Source organism: Tiliqua scincoides, chromosome 5 (assembly GCF_035046505.1).
Source record: "Tiliqua scincoides isolate rTilSci1 chromosome 5, rTilSci1.hap2, whole genome shotgun sequence".
Classification (NCBI taxonomy): Eukaryota; Metazoa; Chordata; class Lepidosauria; order Squamata; family Scincidae; genus Tiliqua; species Tiliqua scincoides.
In genome coordinates this window covers 108,077,285-108,094,945 of record NC_089825.1, presented here as the reverse complement: position 1 = coordinate 108,094,945, position 17,661 = coordinate 108,077,285, and the positions used below count along the sequence as shown (strand labels likewise).

The window sequence follows — 17,661 nt, the reverse complement described above, 5'->3', positions numbered from 1 at the left end:
AACACACGTGTTGGTTCTAAAACGTTTCTATAAAATTAAACACAATAACAACACAGCCTGCCCTAAATTCTTAATGGGGTTTGGGCCTAACAATCATTTATAATATTAAACAAACAAACAAACAATTACATTATCATATCCCTCATTTTAATTCTTTTTAAAAAATTGGAAGATACACTTTGTATGTATTAGTGGGGAAAAAACATAAAACTAATTTTTCTTATAATGTGGGGTGCTATCTTTGAAATACATATATTTCTCACTGGAAACAATTCTGTTTAATTTTATACATACATTATCCCTCTTATTTACATACTTTCAACAGTGGTATTGTACTTTACTTCTGGCTTTCAACAGGCAACATAACTGTTGCTAAAACTGACATGCTTTTGCCTTCTTTGTGAAATCTTACTCTGAACTTGGGTAGTGACAGCTGCATCATCCAGCTGAAATGTCTGCGTGACTTCCTCTTTGCGAACGATGCAGCTGTCACTACCCACTCTGCCAAAGATCTCCAGCAGCTCATGGACCGTTTTAGCAAGGCCTGCCAAGATTTTGGACTGACAATCAGCCTGAAGAAAACACAGGTCATGGTTCAGGATGTGGACTCACCTCCCTGCATTACAATCTCTGAGCATGAACTGGAGGTTGACCATGACTTTGTGTAGCTTGGCTCAACGATCTCCAACACTCTTTCTCTCGATACCGAGCTAAACAAGCGCATCGGTAAAGCAGCTACCATGTTTTCCAGACTCACAAAGAGAGTCTGGTCCAACAAGAAGCTGACGGAACATACCAAGATCCAGGTCTACAGAGCTTGCGTCCTGAGTACACTTCTGTACTGCAGCGAGTCATGGACTCTTCGCTCACAACAGGAGAGGAAACTGAGCGCTTTCCACATGCGCTGCCTCCGACGCATCCTCGGCATCACCTGGCAGGACAAAGTTCTAAACAACACAGTCCTGGAACGTGCTGGAATCCCTAGCATGTATTCACTGCTGAAACAGAGACGCCTGCGTTGGCTTGGTCATGTCGTGAGAATGGATGATGGCCGGATCCCAAAGGATCTCCTCTATGGAGAACTCGTGCAAGGAAAGCGCCCTACAGGTAGACCACAGCTGCGATACAAGGACATCTGCAAGAGGGATCTGAAGGCCTTAGGGATGGACCTCAACAAGTGGGAAACCCTGGCCTCTGAGTGGCCCGCTTGGAGGCAGGCTGTGCAGCATGGCCTTTCCCAGTTTGAAGAGACACTTTGCCAACAGTCTGAGGCTAAGAGGCAAAGAAGGAAGGCCCATAGCCAGGGAGACAGACCAGGGACAGACTGCACTTGCTCCCGGTGTGGAAGGGATTGTCACTCCCGGATTGGCCTTTTCAGCCACACTAGACACTGTGCCAGAACCACCTTTCAGAGCGCGATACCATAGTCTTTCGAGACTGAAGGTTGCCAATACAATACTCTGAACTTTTTGATGTAATTAAACCACCACAATTAACTTAAAATATTACTATTTGCTAATCATTTATACATATACATTAAACTATAAAGGAACTAAATTGACTGGTATCTTTCTGTACCAGATCTGGGGGATCTGATATGGTTTTTTTTAGATGGTATTCTGAAGAGGTTTGCAAACCGATGCAAACCGAAAAATTTAAACTGTCAGAGCATTTTTTTTTCTTCTCTTCTGTGATTGTAAACACAGCAAGACTTTCACGGTTGTTTACAATTTCTTATCTATGTTTAGGAACACTGTGGTTTACTACTAAATTAAACAAACTGCTGGTGACTTTCGGTTTGCTTTTAATATTTAAAAACATAACATTTAATAACTTCTGACTTTAAATGCTATAATGACTGCTACTAATGAATAAAATGGTTAATGGCTGCAGTTTTGAAAGATGTGGAATGAAAAAGACTATAAAAGTTTAAAAACTATTATAGTAGCTTCAACTTATGGGGAAAAAAATTTGGGAAATTTTTTATGGAGGCTTCCTTTTTGTCTTCTGCTGTTATGGGAGGTAATCAAGGCTTGAGGCCTTGTTGCTGTGTTGTTCAGTTTTGAGTTTTGTTTTTGTAGCTGAAAGTTTAAAAATTGGAAATTGGATTTTTTCTTTTCAGGCCTTGGTTCTCCTGAAAAATTTAAACTGTCAGAGCATTTTTTTTCCTTCTCTTCTGTGATTGTAAACACAGCAAGATTTTCACGGTTGTTTACAATTTCTTATCTATGTTTAGGAACACTGTGGTTTACTCCTAAATTAAACAAACTGCTGGTGACTTTCGGTTTGCTTTTAATATTTAAAAACATAACACTTAATAACGTATAACTTTAAATGCTATAATGACTGCTACTAATGGGTAAAATGGTTAATAACTACAATTTTAAAAGATGTGGAATGAGAGATAATACAAAATTTGAAATTATTGTAGTAGCTTCAACTTATGGGGAAAAAAGTTTGGGAAATTTTTTATGGAAACTTACTAAACTTAAAATGGCTGGTGGTTGCTGTCTTAAAGGGTGTGGAATAAAAACACTGAAAAAGATGGCTATGGTTTGCTTACACGTTTTATAGCTCATCATTGGTTGTTGGTGCTTTATAAAATCTTTTTACTAATGATCGTGGTTATGATGCTTTTTCATCTTTAATTAAAAAATGGAACATTTTTAAAGGCACTGGACAAAACTAAAAGGCAAGTGCTGTTGCTATGGTTGCAGCTCTTTTGAACTCTTAAAATGACTGGACTCACAGGGCTCTCCTACATTTGGTGCAGGAATTAAAACTTAGGGATTAGCCTTAAGGGCTTCTTACTATAAGATTTTTCTTAAAGTGATAGCTGGTTTACTATGTTTTTCAAGTCTTTGGCATATACTAGTGATGCCAAAAACTTTAAATGCAATCTGTACCTATAAAAGGCACAGAATGAAGGGGAATTGATTGTTTTTTGAGGACTTGCCTGTGGTATTGTACCACAGGGCAAATCATGGTTTTTTGTTCTGTTGAACTAATACACAAAAAAAGAGGAGGCTAACACAAAGTTGGGCTGTTAGACTTACTTTAAAGGAAAACTTGCTAATAATTCTTTTGGTCCTTCCTTTAAGGTGGTTGATGCTTATGGAGCCATACTGCATTTTGTGCAGTAGTTAAAACCATGTGCTTTAGGAGCTTCTGATTGCTAAAAATGTGGCATCACATTTTAAATAAAATGTATGCTTGATGTTTAGGATAAGAAGCTTGTAGTTTTGTTGTGTTAAATGCTTCTTCACCTAACAGCATATAAGAAAGCTGTTTATGGTGGGGGGGTTGGTTTTGCTGTTTGAACTATTGAAGTGATGTCTGTCCTGGCAAAGTTAGGAGCATTGGTATGCTACATTTAACTTTTTTGACAGGGTGGCTGCTTGTTTACTATACTTTGTGAATTTTTGGCATCTGTTAATGATGCCAAAATGTTTAAGTGCAATTCGAACTTTTTGTGGCACAAAATGAGGAGGAGTTTGCTATTTTTTGAAGACTTGCCTATATTATTAGGACAAGCTTATAATTCTTGGGAATATTTGTCTGTGCTATTTGATTTAAAATTGAGGGCTTGCTCCATTATTAAATGGCGGCAAGGCTTGATTTACCTATTATTAACACAAGATAGGGTTATTTTACATCATAAAAATTTAATTTGGATTTGGGAGGCCAAATTAACGTGGTTCCATGGGTTGAATTCATTTGTTTACTTCATGGAGATCATACAAGAGTTTCCATTTTCTAAATGTCTTTTCTTATGATGAATACTGGTATATTCTATGGACTAATGAAAAGAACTATATGTTTGACTTATAATTGTTCTTAAATTAATTGGTGCAATGCCTCCAATTTTTCTTTAGACAGAGGCTATTGCTTCACCTAAACTGGGCTACCTGGTGGCCAAGTAAGTAGCAGGACATTGGCTGTGGAGTTGTGCCACATGGCAAATTATAGTTTTGATTCTGACAGGATGAATACACAAGGAAGATTATGGATAGCTTAAGAGTTTCTTTTGTTCTGTTTGCAAAGCACCACGTTTAAAGGTGCTTCTCTCGGAATACCGAGGGCATTGTTTTTGTTGTTCTTGTGGAAGTTTAGTTTTGGCTTTGCTGTGTGTTACTCTTCAGACTGGCAGGATCTCTCCAGACTGGCAGAATGGGCAGCAAAATGGCAGATGCGCTTCAATGTCAGTAAGTGTAAAGTCATGCACATTGGGGCAAAAAATCAAAACTTTAGATATAGGCTGATGGGTTCTGAGCTGTCTGTGACAGATCAGGAGAGAGATCTTGGGGTGGTGGTGGACAGGTCAATGAAAGTGTCGACCCAATGTGCGGCGGCAGTGAAGAAGGCCAATTCTATGCTTGGGATCATTAGGAAGGGTATTGAGAACAAAACAGCTAGTATTATAATGCCGTTGTACAAATCGATGGTAAGGCCACACCTGGAGTATTGTGTCCAGTTCTGGTCGCCGCATCTCAAAAAAGACATAGTGGAAATGGAAAAGGTGTAAAAGAGAGCGACTAAGATGATTACGGGGCTGGGGCACCTTCCTTATGAGGAAAGGCTACGGCGTTTGTGCCTCTTCAGCCTAGAAAAGAGACGCTTGAGGGGGGACATGGTTGAGACATACAAAATTATGCAGGGAATGGACAGAGTGGATAGGGAGATGCTCTTTACACTCTCACATAATACCAGAACCAGGGGACATCCACTAAAATTGAGTGTTGGGCGGGTTAGGACAGACAAAAGAAAATATTTCTTTACTCAGCGTGTGGTCGGTCTGTGGAACTCCTTGCCACAGGATGTGGTGCTGGCGTCTAGCCTAGACGCCTTTAAAAGGGGATTGGACAAGTTTCTGGAGGAAAACTCCATTATGGGGTACAAGCCACGATGTGTATGCGCAACCTCCTGATTTTAGAAATGGGTTATGTCAGAATGCCAGATGCAGGGGAGGGCACCAGGATGAGGTCTCTTGTTATCTGGTGTGCTCCCTGGGGCATTTGGTGGGCCGCTGTGAGATACAGGAAGCTGGACTAGATGGGCCTATGGCCTGATCCAGTGGGGCTGTTCTTATGTTCTTATGTACTCATGTTTACCTACTGTAGACATGAGTCTTTTCTTACTAAGTTGGTACAGAGGGGGGAAAATACAAGCTAACAAAAAAGGGTTTTTTAAAGAGCACCTGGAGGAACATAGATGAGTGCTTTTAAGAGTTAATCTCTTGCTGTGTTGCTTGGGCTCAGGAGCACAGTTTCAGATAAAGGAGGACAGATGTATTCCTGTTTATTTCCTCTAACTGCTGTAACCACTCTGCCTGCAGAGTGAAAGTTTGCATGGTAAATTAAACCTGTGACCTCTTAAAAGGAAACAAGGTGCTCAGCTTTATAGAAAGTGTGTAGCCGAAGGCTTGTACTATTTTTAATACTTACCTAAGTACTTATGCTTACCATTGGTTGGGGTCCCGAAGGACAATTGAGTTCTTGCCCTCGCCGGGCATAATTTTGGCCCCACATGCTGGGTGCCTGATGTAGCAGCGCAAGATGCTGCTCTGGGGAGCACCCAAGGCTTTTTGGGGCCTTGGTGCTTGATGGGAGACACACAAGACTGTACCTTGTTGCCTGAGGGAGAGTGCTAAGGCAGAAGCACTCTGAGGGTTTGAAAATTAGAACTGGAGCAAGTCAAGGCAATGAATTCGGAGGCAGAGGACAGGCCGTTTGATCAAGACCACCTGGCTCTACTGTACCTGGTCATTCCAGAAAGTCTCTGCCCGCTGCGCTAGATGTAGCAATAATGCTACCTGGGAAGCAGCCTGAGACCCCGGAAGTCAAGGACTGCTTGATGTGGCGCAGAAGCCAGAGCAAGAAAGGGTCCCCATTTGCTGTGCTAGATGTAGCTGCGAATGGGGAACAACAAAGAAATTCAGGCTGCTTAAAATAAGAAAAAGCAAGGGTTCCTATGCCAGGGCACCAGAAGTCCCTGTGCTAGGGCTAGAAGTTGCAGAGGGTCCCTGTTGTTCCCAGGTTCAGATGAAGCAATGAATGGGAGCAGCCTATAACAGGTTGCTGAATATAGCAAAGAGCAAAGCAGTTTGTCTGCTATACTTGGCTGGTCTATGTCTGGGCACCTAGCATAGCCACAAAGTTGCTGAGAAGCAAATAGACTTCAAAGTCAGATGCTTGTAAAAGCAAATGCAGTAAGAAGTCAGAGAGGCAAAAGAAATCCAAAGGTCACAACACAAGGCTGCTTGGAAAACACACAAGGCTGTAAGAGTGAGGCTAGAGCAATAGAAAGTCAAAGCAATAGGTGGGAGGTAGACAGCGGCCAAGCTGTTTGAATATAAAAAAAAACAAGACAGCCTGTCTACTGCACCTGATTGTTGAGGTCCCTGTTCGAGGCGCCAGATGTAGCATTTTGGTGCTACTTGAGGAGCAGCCTGAGATGCTGCATTGGTGTGGCAGGAAAGCCATGGCAAGAATTAGACAACAGACACAGGTTTCAGAGAGGTTGAAAGTGCTGGAAGCAGGAGCAAGAATGAAATCAAGGGAGAAGTGAAGTGCCTCTCCCAGCTCCTGACCCAGCTTTTTATTAAGTCTCAAAACACATGATATAAGGTTACGTAGTTGGGAAAATTCCACAAGGATGCTACCTTTCATACCGGCTGCCTACTAACTAGTTCTAGCTTAACCGCAAACACATTCCTAGATAAGATTCTCCTTCCTAGCCTTCTGCTGCTCACAGGCACAGAGTTCAATGACCCAACATATTTTCAAGGGCAGTTGAGTGTGCCCAAACTGTGCAGGTGTGCCTGAGTTGTCTTTGATGCCAAATATGCTAAGAAATATTAAACTTTAGTGCCTGTGCATGTATATTTACTACAAGACTCCAAAAAAATACTGTCTCTATTCAGGGTGGTGGTGGTCAGGCTTTTCTCTCTGCATGTGCTCTGGGCATTCTTGTTCTGAGTAAAACTTCAATCTCTCTCTCTCTCTCTCTCTCTCTCTCTCTGCTATGGATTCTGTGTGTGGCTCTGTGTGTCAGACTCAAAAAAAAAAAAAAATGCTGGCTTATTCAGAGAATATGCTTTTCATGTACTCTGTCTTGAAATTTGATCATTTTGATTGAATGCAACATTTTTTCATCAGTGCAAGGGGGTATGCGCTGTAAAGGAAAAAAAATCTTAATTGAGTTTTTCTTTGTGTTACAATTTTAGAGTGATTTGTGAATATGTCAGAGGATGGAGATGGTATTTCACAAGAATCTGATGGTAAAAATAATCTTAAAATAATCAGTATCCTATTAATTTTTAAAAGTACAAAATTCAAATCTTTCTCTCCTGTTTAAATTTCTCCAGTTCTTTTTCTGGTTGCCCTTAATGAATCTACTGCTAACCAAGGTAATTTTTAGTGGAATTTTTATTTTCCTTTTCAGATAAATAGTGAGCAAACAAAAAATATGGTTCTTTTATGTTTTTTTTTCAGATCCACCTACTCAAGCAGGTCCTAGTCTGTCAGGGGGGACTCCTGGTAAGAAAAAAAAAGAGGGGTCTAAAACATTTAATTGGCTAATCAAGTCTGTTTTTTAATACTGGTTTTCCACTTTTTTCTGGATGTAAGCAAAAGGCATTTACTTTTCATAAAGGTAAATTGTACCTATGTTTTAAAAAGTTCCCAGAGCTCCTTAAAAAATCAGTAACATGACCCTCCTTTTCTTTTTAAAGTAACTGGTGGAGGACCTTCAAGTATCAGATCCCCCCCAAATTCTGGTGTGTTATACTTTACCTCTTAATTTTTAAAAACCAAAACTGACTCCCCTACAAAAACCATAATTAATTTTTCTGTTTTTATTTCTTTTGAAGGAGATTCACCCAACAGCTTCAAGAGAGGTAATGAATTTGATTTTTGCCCCATCAATTCCACTTTTATGACCATACAGTGTAAAAAATAAAATTGGTTATTTCAGGTGTAGGAAATCCCACTGCTGCAGCCAGAACCAGTCTCAGTCCGAAGCTTGCTCTTACAGTGAGATGTACTGGTGGCACAAACCTCTTTAAGAGAGGTAATGAACCTGATTAATAACAAAAGAAGTTTTGGAATTTCAACAATAAAAAAAATTAAAAAGATTTTCCTTTTTTTTCTTTTAGTAGCTCGAGGGTCAGCAAAATCCAGCATAGGCCCAGGGTGAGGTAATCCCTGGACTCTTTTTTTTCTAGGGCTGTCAGTTTTTTAAAAAAGGAATGATTTTAAAATCTGGTTTTTTCCACATGCAGGAAATCCTGGGGTTTTGCAAAAACAATCAACATCTGCTAATGTGGTTCATAGAAAATCTCCCATGGCACCAAGACCTAACCCCTCTACTGCTGGCATTCAGAAAGTTAACAGCTTTACCATGACCAGCCTGTATAAATTAAATAATAATGATAATAAAAAATGCTTATTTTAGTTTTGCAGCCTCCCCAGTCAGTAAAAGAAAATATGTTTTTTTGTTCTATGAAGCGCTACAGTATAAATTAAATAATAATTATTAATAATGATAATAAATGCTTATTTTAGTTTTGCAGTCTACCCAGTAAGTAAAAGAAAATTATATTTTTTTCCTTCTAGGAAGTGTCACACATACTGGCAGACCACACCCTGACCAAGAGCGTGGTGCCTTGCCTGGCAGTGATACTGAAGATTTTGTTGAGGATGTTCCTAAGAAAAAACAAAGGAAAACCAGAAACATTGATGAGGAAGAATGTTTTGAAATGGGGCGTTTATTGAATCATTGTGTGAATGCTGTTAATGAAAAGGAATGAAAACTGACAGCTCAGATTAACTGTTGGAATTCAGAGTTAAAAAAATACTGGTGTTCATCGTTACAGGGGAGGGGGCTTGATAAAGAGATGCTTGTTTCTTTTCAAGAAAATATTAAAAACTTCCACAACTATCCTGAGAGTCTGCAGGGAGTACTGAGCCAGACAGCACACAACTCTCCACTTGCTATAGGGGCGAACCAAGTTGGGGTGGGCTTCCCACACATCCCACAGGATTCCTCTGATTCAGAGGGTTCTGATGATGACTCTGATGCAGGGCAGAGGGGGCTTTCACACATACCCCAAAGGTCCCCTGTTCCTGCTGTTGCTGCACCTGTGGCAGCTGCTGCTATGGAAGAAGAGCATTCTGCTAGTGGCTATTCCTCCAATGCACACCCAGGGTCCCTGATTTCTGATAGCGGCTATTCCACCATGAGCACTACAGGGGAGAGGGGGAGGAGGAGGAGGAGGTCCAGCTGAGAGTCTACCTGGAAAGGGTGGGGCATAGAGAATGGCATGCTCCAAGACTCCCTGTCTCTAGATACACTTTTTCCTTTGGCTTTGTAAACTTGGAGCACTTAAGTCACCCCTTGTTGGTGGAACAAGCCATTACCAACAGCATTCAGCAACTTCTTGATGATTTACTTGAAAAAATCAAGGTGTCTGATTTAGTTCAATTGCTTTTAGAGGGAGGGGGTTTAAATAATCCTCTCTTCTCCTTGAGGAGACATAGGAGAGCTCTGGATGCTCCCTCATTTTTTGCTAACATCGGGAATCTCATTCAGAGCAACGCAGAAGTTCACCTCAATGGTTTGCTGCATCTCATTGTTTTGGTTATCAGAAACAGAGGTGGGAGAGGGCATAGACTCATAAGCACTATCCTTTATAGCAAGATCTTAGAAAAGAAAAAGCACTGCCTTGTGGACCTGAATAAAGGGGACAGCAACCTGTGTTTTGGGGGGAGTCTCATATCTGGCATAGCTGGCCAGAGGTTTACTGATTATCAATTATTACAGGGTGCAAGACAGATGTATGAGGCAGTAGGGATTGGCCCTGATAAAAAAATACTGCTATCAAACCTGTGGAGATTTGAAAGGTATTTACAAGTGAATATAGGGTTTGTCATACATGGTGATAAAGGCTGGGAAATATTTAGAAAAGGTCCCCCTATACATGACAAGTCCTACTTTCTGCTGTTACACGATGACCATTATTATGGGATTCTAAACATGAAAGGATTCTTTGGATCTAGAAATTACTGTTCCTTCTGCGGGACTCCTTATGCTCACACACACACCTGCAGGTTTTGCTGCCGTTTATGTTTACGGAGACAGTGTACCAGGGAGTAGAAGTCATGTGTAGAAGCTGTAGACTGATATGCCCTTCTCAGAGCTGTTTAAACATCCATAAAAAATTAGCGGCCAAAAAGGAGATTGACTATCTCTCTAAAATACTGTGTGAAGAATGTGGAGGTTATGTTTCTAAGGGACACTTATGTAAGCCGCGAAACTGTTTGGAGTGTCTTAATCAAGCTATAGCTGGCCATCTCTGTTACATTCCCTGTCTTAGGGAACCTGAACTATAGTACAACTATATCTTTTATGACTTTGAATGTACACAGGAGACAAGCATTCACATTCCCAATTATATATATGCAATGGGAGCAGCTGAAGGGGCAACTTGGAAGTTCAAGGGTGAAGGCTGTCTTACAGACTTCATCACAACCTTTATCTCCCCAGATTTCAAAGAATTCACATTTTTGGCACACAATGCGAAGGGCTATGACAGTTACTTTATCTTAAACCAGCTGGTGAAGGAAAAGATGGAGGTGAATCTTATTGTACAGGGAGGTAAGCTTATGTGTGTGACCGTGAACAAAACAAAGGAATATCCTTTGGGGCATCTGGATATTATCACCAAGAACTTTTTGCCCCTCTCTAGCTACTTTGGTGTTGTAAAAACAAAAGTGGTTCCCACAAGAAGTCTCTTTTTTCCTGTATTACCGGTTATGGTGGGCAGGAAGCTCATGATCCCTTTGTGCCAGAAATGCACTGAAACTAGCCTGTAGGAGCCATGCTGTCACTCAGATGAGGAACGAGCCCTTGAAGGCACCTGGTGCTCTGTGAGCTGATGAAAGCTCTGGAAAAGGGGTACATGGTCTTGGCAATTTCAGAAATTTGGCATTTTCCTTGGAGATTTGATGAGTTGTTTTCTGGCTACATTAAAATGCATCTACATCAGAAACAAGAGGCATCAGGCTACCCAGTGTAGTGCATGGATGAGGCGAAGAAGAAAAAATACATCTCTGATTATCGTAAAAAAGAGGGCATCAAATTACGCCCCAAAAAGATTGAGGTGAACCCCACAAAGCGGCAGATAGCAAAGTTGTTTTTAAATTCTTTAAGGGGAAAATTTGCTCAGCGTTCTAACTTGCTGAACAACAGCATTGTAAGGGACCCTACACAGCTTCTGGAGTACGCCTTCTCACCTGCCTATGATATTTCAGGGTTTGAAATTTTTGATGAGGAGGCTGTCACTGTGTCCTGGAGACACTCTAAAGAGCGGTTCAGCCAACCCGGGAGCACAAATATACTAATTGGGGCTTTTACAACTGCATATGCGTGGTTAGAGCTTTACAACTTGCTAGACAAGTTACAGGACAGGTGCTTGTAACACGAAACAGATTCTGTGATCTTTGTACATTGTGAGGGGGACTGGCGTCCCCCTTAGGAGACTACTTAGGGGATCTGACAAATGAGATTCCCCCAAATGAACGCATCACAGAGTTTGTGTCAGCTGGTCCTAACACCTACAGACTGAGACTGTCCTCCGCGAGGTCCTACATGCGGGTGAAGGGCATTACGCTCCACGCACAGAATTCTGAAAGGGTCCATTTCAATAGTCTGAAACAACTGGTTCTGGACTATGGAACGGGGTCTAAAGAAATTGTTCTGCACCAGAGGGGCATTCTGAGAAATAAAAAGCTGTGGAGTATTGAAACAGGCAGCGTGAAGAAGACGCTAAGGGTTGTATATGATAAAAAGGTCCTTCTGAAAGATTTCAGAACTCTACCTTACGGGTATTAAGATGGATGTGCAGTGGAAACACCCCTTTTCAGCCATTTTAGCTGGGCCTAGCAACTGTGGGAAAACGCATTTTATAAAAAACATGTTGGATCATGCGCGGACTGTGCTCTCTGTCGTTCCTGAAAATATTGTATGGTGTTATGCATGCTGGCAGACTTTGTACAAGGAGCTCCTTTGGAAGTACCCCCACATACGTTTTATGGAAGGGCTCCCTGTGACATTTAATGATGATGATTTATTACCCCCTAATAAAGTGAATCTTGTTATCGTGGATGAACTCCTGGCCTCTGCTTCTTCCAGTACTGAGATTGGCTGGGTTTTTACCAAGTATGTGCACCATCGAAATTTAAGTATTTTTTTCATCACACAGAACATTTTCTTCCAGGGAAAATCCAAACACACCATTACCTTAAACACAAAATACATGGTGCTCTTCAAAAACCCTAGCGACAAACTACAGATTGTTACACTGGCATGTCAGATGTACCCTGGAAATGTGCAGTTCTTTCTAGAGAGTTTTCAGGATGCGACTGCAAAACCTTATGGCTATCTGCTTGTAGACTTAAACGCTTCCACACCTGAGTCTTACAGATTGAGGACGGGGCTTTTCCCACCAGACTGGCCAGTTGTCTACACTATGAAAAAAAAGAAACTTGGAGCCCTTTACAAAAGCAAGTGATTTAACCCCAATGCCCTTCAAATGTAAGCACGTCCTCCTCATGGCAACATGTCTAACTGCGTGAGAAGAAATCTACCCCTTTTGCAGATGCTTATCAAGGCCCCGCCGCGACAGAGAAAAGCCATTCTGTGCGCGGCTCCTCACGACCTGGTCTCGGCTATCTCTGAAATTGCACTCAACACTTTAAAAGGTAACATCCCCTTATCTGGCAGGCAGGTTTTTGTGCTGAGAAAAAACAGCTCGCTCATCAAAAAACTGAGTAATAAACAGTTATCAATAAGAAAAAAGAAACAACTGGTAAATCAGTCTGGAGGGTTTCTAGCACCCTTGTTAAGCATTGCTTTTCCTCTAGTCGCAGAGCTTTTACATAACCGCTGATGGAACAGGCGGAAAAAATGTTCCTTGTATCTAGCCACCAGCTAAAGCAACTGAAAAATCCTTCCCCAGGAGAAGAAAACATCAGAACTATAGCCCTGAGTTCCTTAGATGTTGACATGCCAAATGTTTTATAGAGAAGGGACTTAACGGAATATGAAATGGCGAAACAATATTCTGCTCCGCTTCAAAAATACCTAACTTATGTGAAACAGGGGGAAGCTGAAAAAGGACATCTGAACTTGTTGTTACCAACACCACCACCAACAGCACCACCTGAGACAACTACCGAAGCACATGCCTCTCCAGCTCCAGGCAGCATGTATCATGAAGTCTTGGACAGCTTGTCTGTCAGATTTAAGAACCCTGCAAAGATACTGCTAAACAAAATGATGCAAAACAAGGCTATTTCTTTGTGGAATGAAAAGGGGTCTTTTGTTTACAAAGGAGAAACTATCCCAGGCTCCAACATGCTGGACTTGGTGAAAGGAATCACACAAATCCGCCATCCGCGTGCACCCCTAAAAGCTGGGATGTCTGGCTGAACTAAATATCCCTTCCATGGTTGTTGGCAACCCTGGAAACAGGGCCTCTTTGGATCACTTGAAAAACCACAACCCCATGACGGAATTAAAACATACCCCCAAGGCTTCCAGAAGATCTTTTAAAAAGCAGAGACAATCTAGCTCTGTAGCATGGCTCACCTTATAAAAATAAAAGCACTTAAAAAAAAAAAACAAGCTGCTTCAACCTTTTTTCTTTTAAACCCCTCAGCGGGGGTATCTTTTTATTGAAAAACATACCCATGAAAATTAGTACAAGACACACAAATTTGGGGTAGATAAAAAAAGCTGCGGGGCAAGCCGCGGCACGTACTGCTTCTTTTTTTTACAAATAGTAGTACCATGCAATTGTTCCTCAGCAAATCATCAGAATAGAGTTCTTGAATCTGGTTGAAAGTTAGCCCCTTACAGCGCTGGCGCAGAAAAAACACACAATGGTAACCGTAGGTTGAGAGTCTGGGGGCTGTACTTGCATTGCTTGAAATGTTGTTACAGGGCCACATTTTCTTAAAAAAATCCTTGATTGCCTCGGGGAATCGGGGATGGTCTGGCAGATGTCTGTAGGAGTCGAAAAACTCTATGTGGTTTTCTTCTGTCAGGTACAAAGCTAGCCAGTGCTCTCCCGGGTGATCGTGAGGGTCTGTGTTGACCACCAGCCTCATGGGTCTCTGTAGCTGATTCGCTTTAGGAAGTTGGTCACAAGGAAACACTCCCTTGAATACCCTGCAGGTGGTGGGGTCAGCAACCTCATTAACTGCAGAGTGTCCATGTCACATATAATCAAACAGAACATTCCTCTGGTTATTTATTTCGATTATATTGTCAAAAACCCCATAAACGATCATGTTAATGGTCTGCTGGAGGGGTCTGGCAAACCGAACTTCTGCCCTAAGGTTCCCCATATTGATCAAGGAATAGTGGTCACCGCATTTCTGGTCAGGGGACAGGTCAAACGCGCAGAGCATATAACCCCTCACAAAGTCTTCTCTATTGACTAGCAGCCCTTTGTCTTTCATGTGCTTACCAGAGGCATGCACCAGGCTCATGTACTCCCTCACACAGCTTCCTTCTTGAAAGTCTGGCTGAAACGGCTTTGTGGGGATTTGGTATCCCGACAGGTAAATAGAAATAAAACTGATGTCATAATGCTTAAAGTTAAACAGATTTTTGCTGAAGGTCCTGCTGAAAGCATCGTTGTGAACCAGGCCGATTACGACCAACTTCGGCAGTTGCCCCAGAAACAGGTTCTCTTGTTTAATGAAGCGACTCCCCGCAGGGAGACTAAACACTTTCATACTGACACGGTCCGCGGGGTACTTGGCAGTGGCTGTAAGCAAAGCTTCGGCGTGCCCCAGCCGTTCCCCCGGGGCGACTCTCACTTTCTTTACAAACAATGCCGCCGCCAAAATCTTCAACTTGTAGTGTACGCTGGCATCATCAGTCATCAAGCAGAATCTGTCTTTCCTCCGGGGGAGTTTAATTTTCATGTACATGCCGTTTAACAGTAGTTTTTCTTGAAAAAAGAGGTCGACGTGGAGATGACCCAGGAGTTCTATTTTTCTGCCTTCAGCAGTCAGACCTGCTGTTTTAATAAACCCCTGGTTGTGCCCGTCCAGGTCCGCTGAGTCGTGTTCACCAGGCGTGTCTTTGTAAAACAGCCCTGCAGAGAACTGGCTGGATAGCGTGTCTTCGCCATAGTTTAACATAGACTTGATGAAAGCCCTATAGGGGTAGCAGTTGTTACTCTGACTGATGAATCTGTTTCCCAGGGTCACGTCCAGCTGTCTAAAAATGGAAGCGATCAGGTAGTTCACCAACGCCACTTCGGCCTGCCTGTCGATGTTGCTGCCATCTTCTTTTACAATTTTGCACCTCAGTTATAGTAAAGTGTTGTTTAAATCCATATAATCCTCCCCATTTCCAGCGATGAAAAACTCCAATGATGAAGACTCTGTCACCGCTGTCAACGGAGGCATCTCCACATAAATGCTTCCTTCAATGCTGGTCTGCGTAGGGGCTATTTGGAACAGGTCTAGTTCGGATTTTGTACACTCTTCTGAGCACCCGTGAATAAAGGCCATGATCGTTTTAAAATATGTCTCTAGAGAGGGCGCTCTTTCTACACCTCGGTCTCCCAGCTTTTCTCTTTTGCGCTGTCCTGCAACTTTTAGCCCTTCTTTTAAGGGGCCAGGGTGGGCCTGAGAAACGTTCCCAACCATGTCCCGGGTAATATTGTGGGCAGCTAATTTTATGTGCAGCTTAATAATCTCTAATCCCCTCCTCAAAAGGGGAACCGCCTTTTGAAAAAGATTTCGGAATATGCCTCCGAACCCTGCCCCACACATAACAGGCGCTCCATGAAATCCTTGAAGGCCTTGCCCCGCCTGCACCCTATAATAGTTGCTATAAAGGGCGGGATCCCTTTAACATTTTATAAGGACCATGTTTTAAAATAACCTGTTTTTCCTGGGATGGAAGTGCAGCTTCACAACCACTTTTCTGAAACGAAATGATATGTTTTTGTTCTGGTCTGTCTTTATCTCCACTGTGATGGTGTCTATGTGGTCCCTGTTTACGACCACATATTGCGGTCTATCGTAAGTGATTGTGACTCGTTCACCATTCTCCCCGCGAATAGGAACACATCGCAACAGAGGCACATAAAAGTCCCCCACAATCTGGTGGACTATAGTGTCTGTGTAAACCTACAGGGTGCTAAACCCTCCTGTAATATCCGCAGTGAAGGTTGATTTTCTGGTGGCTAAGCTCATGTCCAACCCTAATATATGAGACTGTTCCGCTTCTGCTTCAATTTTGTGAAGCAGGGGGCATTAAGATAGACCTTCCTATCCACAGAATCATGAGATGTATCGGTTGGTGGATTTATATGGCTCGTTATTACCTTGTTCATATTATCCAGTATGTCAGGTACTGATGCGTATTAACCCCTCCGTAGAATGAATAGCCATTCTGTCCTTCCATTGTCAATTTGAAACTTTCTATCGTCTGTGAGTGTGTCCCAGGTGTGAGGGTACTGTATCTCTGCTAATCCCACTTCCCACTCCCCTGGCAGATCCAGGGCGCACGCCAGACAGATCCTGAAGGCACCACTGTTGTTCTGTTGAAATATTTTATTGCAGGCGTTGCTAGGAATGGTGATGTAAAAATCGTTTTATATATTTTTTAATGTGGATATATGAAGTACATTACTAAGTAAAACAATAGCTCAGGGGTGTCAGACATAAGGCCTGTGGCCTGGATGTGGTCTCTGGAAACCATTTATCCACCCCATTATAATTGGGTTCTTCAAGCTTCTTAACTGGGCTCTCTCATATTTTGAGATTATGAACAAGATTTGCACATTTTCTCTTCTGTCCTGCATAGCTAATGAGTTTCTATGTGAAAACGAAGTGCTTTTTTCTGGCTGTCATCTACGTATTATTTTTTCTGTAGCTGTTTCTTGTGTGTTGGCAAAAACCATCACAGTGGTCCAGGCCTTCATGGCCACTCAGGGCACGATCCTAACTGGTACTTATGCCAGTATGGGAGCCCCGGGAGAGTCACAAACATACTGTAAAGCACAATTGCGTCTCCGTGAAAGGAAGCTATGTTGGCGCATCTAGATGCACCAATGCATAGAGGCTGGCAGAAGCATCCTCCCCGCCACTTGTGCCAGCACACCCGCGCCGACACAAGCGGTGAAGGTAGGTGTGGAGGGGCAGGGAGGCAGCGGGAGGGGCATGTTTCTGGGTGCAGGAGGGTGGGCAATGGGCATCCCTGGGGGCGGGCGCATGGGGAGTCGGGGGCGGGACAGGGACCCAGTGGTTTTTCCAGATCCCAACCCCTGTGCCCAGGGAAAGCAGAGCAGCTTCAACTGGCACAGGCATCTAGATGCACCAACGCACAGAGGGTGGCAGAAGCTTCCTCCCCGCCGCTTGTGCCAGCACACCCGCACTGACACAAGCGGTGAAGGTAGGTGTGGAGGGGTGGGGAGGCGGCAGGAGGGGCACATTTCTGGGTGCAGGAGGGCGGGCAATGGGCATACCTGGGGATGGGTGCACGGGGAGCTGGGGGCGGGAATTCCAGATCCCAACCCCCATCCCCAGGGAGAGCAGAGCAGCTTCAAGTGGTGCAGGAGACCCATTGGGGCCA

At 42.8% G+C, this 17,661-nt stretch overlaps 1 protein-coding gene across 1 annotated transcript; it reads right to left on the bottom strand.

Moving 5' to 3' along the window:
* Window positions 1-14,279: 14,279 nt before the first annotated feature.
* On the bottom strand, window positions 14,280-17,609 carry LOC136653057 (uncharacterized protein F54H12.2-like). Its single transcript, XM_066629981.1, has 2 exons — window positions 17,555-17,609; window positions 14,280-15,361 (listed from the first exon to the last, which is right to left on the bottom strand). Exons 1-2 carry the CDS (start codon window positions 17,607-17,609, stop codon window positions 14,280-14,282), a joined length of 1,137 nt encoding a protein of 378 aa, XP_066486078.1.
* Window positions 17,610-17,661: the final 52 nt, after the last annotated feature.